Below are 7,554 nucleotides of genomic sequence, written 5' to 3' on the forward strand. Positions count from 1 at the left end.
TTTTTTTTGGGGGGGGGACACATTTCAATTGGAGCAGTCGCAACTGACACATGACAGATTTACTGAACAATTAACACTCTTGTTGGCCTTAAGGAAGCCTCATTCTCTACAACAGCAGAGGAGTTGGGCCAGAGTGGCGAGTGTGGGAATGAAAGTGCCAGGCAACAAGATTTGCAGCTGGATGATTTGTCCCAAACTCTGGAGGCTTCTGCCTGTGCTGCATCAGTGTGCAATTCCCCAGGTGAGAAGCAGCCGGAGCGAAAGACATACTTTGTTGTGGCACAGTGTTGGGATGCAGTATTGCAGGCTAACTGCATTCCCACTGCCAGCAGTTCGAATCTCACCAGGCTCAGGTTGACTCGGCCTTCCATCCTTCCCAGGTCAGTAAAGGACAGATTGTGGGAGGCAACATCTGGACTCTAAACTGCTCAGAGGGGGCTGTAAAGCACTCTGTGAAGTGGTGTGTAAGCTTAAGACAGTGCTGCTGCTATTCCCCTGGAGACCTCGGGAAGTTGCTGATGTGAGGACAGCCCAAGTTAATGAAGCCCAGGAAACCTTTTACAGCGCTAGGGCGATTTACAAGAGCCCTGGGGACACAGTGCTTGGAATGCAATGTTGCAAGCTAATTCAGAAGTCTGAGTCTCACCGGCTCAAAGTCAGCTCAGCCGGCCTTCCGAGGTCAGTAGAAAGACCCAGTTTGTGGGAGGCAGCCGCCGCTTGGAGAGCCGCTGCGGCGCCTAATGAAGCGGCAGAGAAGGCCAAGCGCTGTTGCTTCGCGGGTCTTCCTGGGAGAGACTTTCCTTCCGAGCGATCAATGGGGGTCCGGAGTGGGGCGGGGGGGGGGCGCTCGTTGGCACCCGCCAAAAGGGCGAAGGCGAGGGGGGGGCATTCAATGGGAAGGGAGGTCAACGTCGCACGGAGGCTTCGTTTCACGGGAGAAAAGCCGGAAGGGCTCCAGCCAGTCGCGCTTTTCCTGCCCGGAGGCCCCGCAGGACGAGAGGCTTCCCCGGAATCGGCGGCCTTTGGTTTTCGCCTGCATTGAAACCGGGAACGTGGCCAACCCCTCCCCCCCCGCCCCCATTGGCCCTCCCGGCTGCATCCCTCCCTCCCTCCGCAGCAAACGAGAAGGCCGGCGGGGGCGCGCCTCGGATGCGGAAGGGCCGGGAATCTCTGGGGCGGCGACTCGACGGAGCCTCGCGGGACCTGTGGCCGGAGAGTGGCCGGGCCCTTTGGCGGGGCGGAACCAGCGGCGGCGCGGGACGGTTCTCCTCCCGGGAGCGTGACGAGTGGAACCAAGCGGCCGGCGCCGCATTGGCTGCGGAACCGGAAGGGGCGGTCTAGCGGAAGCGCGGCGGAGGCCTTGGAGCGGCGGACCGGCGCTGGGCGGGAGGCGCGATGCAGGCGCTGCGGGCGGCGCGCGGGCTCTCCGGGGGGCGGCCGGGGCGGATGCTGCCGCTGCTGCTGCGGGAGGTGCGGGGCGCCGCGGGGAATGGCGGGGGGCGGCGGGGGTCGCGCAGAGGGGGTCGCGGGGGGGGGGCTGCGTCCCTGCCGACCAGCGCCCCCAGCCTCTCCCTGGTGCTCTTGCAGGGCGGGCGGCCGGCGGGTCCCGGTCCGGCGCGGAGGAGCGCCTCGGGGCTGCCCATGAACACGGTGGTGCTCTTCGTGCCGCAGCAGGAGGCCTGGGTGGTGGAGCGCATGGGCCGCTTCCACCGCATCCTCGAGCCGGTAAGAACCGAAAGGGCATCTAGTCGGGCTACCTCGCCACCGCCGCCCGGCCAAGCGGCGTCCGGCCCCGCCCGAGGATCTCTGCCCCTTCCAAGCCCCGCCCGCTTGTCCAACGAGCCCCCCCCTCCTCCTATCGGTGGGCTGCGGGAGCGGTTCTCGGCCCCTTGAAGTCCCGGGAAACCATCGGCGATGCTCGGAAGCTGTTGGGGGAAAAGCTCAGGCGAGGCTTCCTCGTGGCGCGTTTCCCCTTCCCCGGCGGTGGGCCGCTGCTGTGGGTTGACACTCTACCCTGCTAGGCTCCCGGTTTCAGCCGCAAAAATTGGATTTCAAGCAAGCAGGTCTGCCCGGGGGCGGCCAGGCTTTGGCTCCCTCCTCGCCTCCTCGCCCTGGTTGGGATTCGATGCAGCCTCCGCAGGGGGGCTGCCAAGCTCTGGACAGCGTCTATCCCAGAACTCTTCCAACTTGGCCACTTAAGACTTGTGGACCTCAACTCTCAGAATTCCCTAGCCAGCAAAATTTAGGTGTGGACTACAACTCCCAGCATTCTGGCTAGGGAATTCTGGGAGTTGAAGTCCACCCTTAAAGTCGCTGAGACTGAGAAAGACAAAGTTGTTATGCTGTTAGAACCTATAGTAATAAAGCTGGAAGGGACCTTGGAGGTCTTCTAGTCCAACCCTCTGCTCAAGCAGGAGACCCTATCCCTGAAGCCTTCAAACCTGGCAACTTTAAGACTTGTGGACTTCAGCTCCCATAATTCTCCAGCCAGCATAGTTTGGGGACCCCTGATCTAACCCATCAGGAGCCGGGATGGGGGAAGCACCACGCTCCTCCAGGCAGGGGGAGTCACACCCCAAGGGGCTGCTCAGCAGAGCTTGGGCTCCTGGCAGCCTTCCCGCTTTCCTCTTCCATGCTCAGAGGTTGCTTGGATGCCACTTCTTCATCCGCCTGCAGCCTTCTTACAGGTAGTCCTCGACTTATGACCACAACGGAGTCCAAACCTTTTCATTGTTTTTTTTTAATTGAAAAAGTTTTATTCAAACATATTTTCCCCCTTTAAGCCCCCCACCATACAGTATAAATCCCATACAGATACTATACCCCTCCCCTCCCCCCAGCCCCCCCTAAAGAAAGGAAATTCAAATATTATACCAATTATTTTACCCCCTCCCCTCCCCCTGTCTAAAAGTAGATTACTCATACACATATTGTACCCCCTCTCTTCCCAACAATCACAATATAAATTTCTCTTGGAATAATAATAACCCATCAATCCCTTCTTCTAAACTAATTTAACATATATAAATCATAATATAAATTTCTCTTAAAATAATATTTCATTAATCCCATCTTCTAGTATATTTATACATATATATTACCCCACCCTCCACCCTAACCCACCCCCACCTCCCACTCAACCCCCCCCCCCTGACTTCCACTATACACCACTCTAATGATTCCAAGCATCCCATGTATTATTTACTCTAATCAACTATCAGTCTAAACAATCTTAGCTAAAGGCTACATAATACCTCCTAGTCTGATACTTATTCTGTATATAATCAATCCATTTTGCCCATTCTTGTGTATAATTCTCCTGCTTCTGATCTTTTAAAAAAGCTGAAATTTTTGCCATTTCGGCGAACCCCGCCACTTTCTGAGTCCATTGACCAATTGTCGGTAAAAAATCTTTCTTCCAATGTTGCGCAATCAGCAGCCTAGCTGCTGTGACCATATACAGAACCAATTTTGTTTCCCCTTTAGTAAGATCCTTAGCTATGCCCAGTAGAAACATTTGCGGAGTAAATTGTATTCTTTTTTTCAGTACATTTTGCATGACCCACCATATTTTTATCCAAAAAGCCTTGACCTTCTTGCAGGTCCACCATACATGAAAAAAGGTAGCATCTAGGCACCCGCATCTCCAACATTTTGGTTGAATATTTGGGTACATGCATGATAATTTTTTAGGATCTAAATACCACCTGTAAAACATTTTATAAAAGTTCTCCCTTAAATTCTGTGACTGTGTAAATTTAACATTCTGAACCCATATTCTTTCCCACGTTTCCAACATAACCACTCCACCAAAATTCTGAGCCCATTTAATCATACAATCCTTAACCAATTCACTTTCTGAATCTCTTTCTAACAGTACATTATATATTCTTTTAACTTGTTTTGGGCCAGTCTCTTTTATCTGCTTAATCAGATCCACTTCTTTGTCCATAAAACCGACCCTTCGATCTTCTTCCCATCTCTTCTGAAGCTGTATGTAATGTAACCAATTTAAAACAATTCCTTCTTCCAACAGTTGTTCCAAAGTTTTTAACTTCCATTCATCCCCATCAGCGATAAGCACATCTTTGTATAAACAACCCCCGAGTGACTTAATCATAATCCCCATGGTGTCTGCAAGATCCAACCAAAGCGGTATTTTATAATCCCAATTGGGCCGGTGCTTCTTCCATACTCTCATCAGGGCACTTCGGAGAACGTGATTGTTGAACACTTTGTCCACCCTGTCTTCATAAAAAAGATATGCATGCCATCCCAGAACAAGATCATGGCCTTCTATATTCAGCAAATCCATTTTTGTTTTCCCAAACCAATCTGCTACATGCGTTAGTACCGCAGCTTCATAGTACAATCGAAGGTTTGGGAGTCTGAGGCCGCCTCTTTCACGAGTATCTTGCATAATCTTCATCTTTACTCTCGGTTTTTTCTCCTTCCAAACAAATTTATTTAATGTTGCTTGCCAATTTAACAAAGTTTTATCTGTTTTAAGCACCGGTATCATCTGGAATAAAAAGATAAATCTAGGTAGAATGTTCATTTTAATTGCTGAGATCCTTCCAAGCAAAGACAATTGTAGCTTTTTCCATACTTCAAGGTCTTTCTGGATCTTTTGCCACAACACTTCATAATTATTTGAGAAAAGTTTTGTGTTCGATTCTGCAACTTGTATTCCTAAATACTTGACCTTGGAGACTATTTCAAAGCCTGCTAAGCTTTCAAATCTCTTTCTTTGAGACTCTGTCATGTTTTTAACCATCATTTTCGTTTTGTTTTGATTTAGTCTAAACCCAGACACCATGCCAAATTCTACTATAATATTTTTCATCTGGATTATTGATTTCAAAGGGTGTGAAAGGGTAACAACCAGATCGTCGGCAAATGCTCTAGTTCTATATTCCTTTTGCCTAATAGTTATGCCATCTAAGGATTCTGAGTCCCGAATTGCGTTCAACAAGACTTCCAAAATTAAAATAAATAACAATGGAGATAATGGGCAACCTTGTCTTGTACCTTTTTGTATCTCGAAAGTTGTTGACAAATTTCCATTAATATTAAGTTGTGCATTTTGTTGCTGATAAATTGCTCCAATCGCCTGCCGCAATCGTGGTCCCATATCCATCTTTTCCAAAGTCTTGGTTAGAAAGTTCCAATTCACTCGATCGAAGGCCTTCTCTGCATCCAGGAAAACCAGCACTGCAGAGATCTGCTTATTCTTATCAAGATAGTCAATTAAATCTATGAGTTGCCTTACATTCTCCTTCATATGTCTGCCTTCAATAAATCCTGCTTGATCATGATGAATAATCTCTTGAATAACCGGCATCAATCTGTTGGCTAGTACCTTAGCAAATATTTTATAATCTGTGTTCAGAAGAGATATCGGCCTGTAATCCTCTGGTTTCTTAGGGCCCTCTTTATCTTTAGGTATCAATGAGATAAAAGCCGCTTTCCATGAGGGAGGTATTTTACCTCCTTGTTGTATATTACAAAATAGTTGTGTAAGATATTCAATCATTTCCAGTTGTAAAGTTTTATAATACATTGCAGTCAAACCATCAGTCCCTGGAGCCTTAGCTAATTTAAGTTGATTTATAACTAAAGTGATCTCATCAGCGGTTATAAGACGTTCCAAATTTGCCTTTTGAAGCACAGAAATTTTAGCAACCCTTTTTCCTTCCAAAAAATCATCTATTAACTTGTTCTGTATATTATCCTGTGCATATAGCTTAGTATAATAGTCCACAAATGATTTTTTAATCAAATCTTGTTGATATACCGTTTTCCCTCCATACTCAATTCTATCAATAATTCTATTATTCGTGTTCTTTCTCAAGGTATAAGCCAACCACCTACCAGGTTTGTTAGCATTAGCAAAGGTGTTATGTTTGGCAAATTGTAAGTTGGTTGCTGTTTGTTCTGATATAAGCATTTGAAATTGATCTTTCAACAGCTTTATCGCTGTTACTCACTTTATGGAGTGCCTCATCTTTTGGAGTTGCTATAAGTAGCTGCTCCTTTTTTATTTCATCTTCCAATTCCATTCTCTTTTTCTGTCTGCTTTGTTTATGTTTAAAATTCAAATGTATCAGGACCCCGCGCATATAAGCTTTACTTGCATCCCAAACTGTTTCAATGAGAGTACCCTTATTCATGTTAAAACTAAAAAATTCCTTCATGTGTTTTTTAAGTTCATCAACATTTTTTTCGTATCTAAATAAATTTTCATTTACTCTCCAAGACCTTCTTGGCCTCTTCCCTAGTTCAATTTGTAACCACACCGGGCTATGGTCCGTAAGTGTCCTGGAGAATATCTTGGTTTTCTTAGCTTTAGGGAGTAGATCCGGTGTTAACAAAAAGAAATCAATTCTTGAAAAGGATTTATGTCTATCTGAGTAAAAAGAAAAGTCCATCTCATTTAGATGTTGTATCCTCCAAACATCTTTTAATTTCAAGTCATCTTGTAGGTCAAAAAAGGCCTTTGGCAGTTTGGTAATGAATTTGGTCGTTGTTCTCTTATCTATTCTTGGCGAAATCACTCCATTCCAGTCTCCCATAATTAAAATACTCTTAAAATTCCAATCTAAAATTTTTAAATGAAGCATCTTGTAAAAACTTTCTTGTAATTGATTAGGTGCATAAATTCCTAAAACCAAAATAGCACCAAAGTCTGTATCAAGTTCAATTGCTATATATCTACCACTGTCGTCTGCCTCTATAACCTTGGTTGGGAATCTTTTATTTATATATATCACCACTCCATTTTTCTTTACCAAGTTAGAGGCAGAATACAATGTTCCCAGTTTTGAGTTCACTAAATACTTCTGGTCTTGTAGCCTAATATGGGTCTCTTGAAGACAAACAACATCATTATTAAATTGCTTCAAATAATAAAATATTTTTTTCCTTTTTTGTGGAGAGTTCAATCCATTCACGTTCCAAGATAATAGCTTAAGCATCTTTGGGTCTAATCTGGAGCGTTGAGAGCATTTGCTGAAGATCTTTCTCCACAAGACTAATCTTCGGCCCGGCTTTTCCCATGGCTCCAGTTTGCTTCTTAACTTCTTTCTTAGCACGTTGTATTTGGGGGTCCACCTGCTTGTGAGTTTCTAGCATTTGTCTAGTCGTGGATCTGGTAGCGCGTTGTTCCACAGGTTTAAGTATCGGCATTTCAATGAGGGTCTTAGACGGTCCTTCTTCCAAAAAAGAGCTCAACAGAGATCCGGAGGGGTCCACTCGAAATCCACCTTCAGCACCCTGCACCTCCTTCTCTGTTGGCAACTGCTTTCTTTGTTCTTCTGTCTCTTTCTCAAACATCCTCAGCTCTAGGACGTCCAAGTCTGCTGATGTTGGTATAGATCAGTGCTTCTCAATTATTTTCTGTCATGCCCCCCTAGGAAGAAGAAAACATTTCGCCCCCCGCGCACCTGTAAATAGTATCATTTGTCTATAAAATTGTTATAAGTACACCTCTGCATAACACTGTATCCTTATTAACGTATAAGAGAATAAAAAAAGAAAGAAATGTGGATCAAT

At 45.9% G+C, this 7,554-nt stretch overlaps 1 protein-coding gene across 3 annotated transcripts in view; it reads left to right on the plus strand.

Annotated features, from left to right (window-relative positions):
• The first annotated feature begins 36 nt into the window (after positions 1 to 36).
• The window catches only part of STOML2 (stomatin like 2), a 15,516-nt gene continuing 7,998 nt past the window's right edge, over positions 37 to 7,554 (plus strand). Inside the window, exons 1-2 of one of the 3 annotated variants that reach the window (XM_081940172.1) lie at positions 37 to 241; positions 1,588 to 1,725. In XM_081940172.1, the coding sequence (XP_081796298.1) occupies positions 149 to 241; positions 1,588 to 1,725 (231 nt within the window). In that variant the 5' untranslated portion in view covers positions 37 to 148. Of the gene's footprint in view, positions 242 to 950; positions 1,471 to 1,587; positions 1,726 to 1,899; positions 1,997 to 7,554 lie in introns of those variants that run through there. The other 2 variants (XM_081940173.1, XM_081940174.1) reach the window with 2 other exon arrangements.

This window comes from Natrix helvetica (assembly GCF_964273705.1).
Source record: "Natrix helvetica genome assembly, chromosome: 2".
NCBI classification, from domain to species: Eukaryota; Metazoa; Chordata; class Lepidosauria; order Squamata; family Natricidae; genus Natrix; species Natrix helvetica.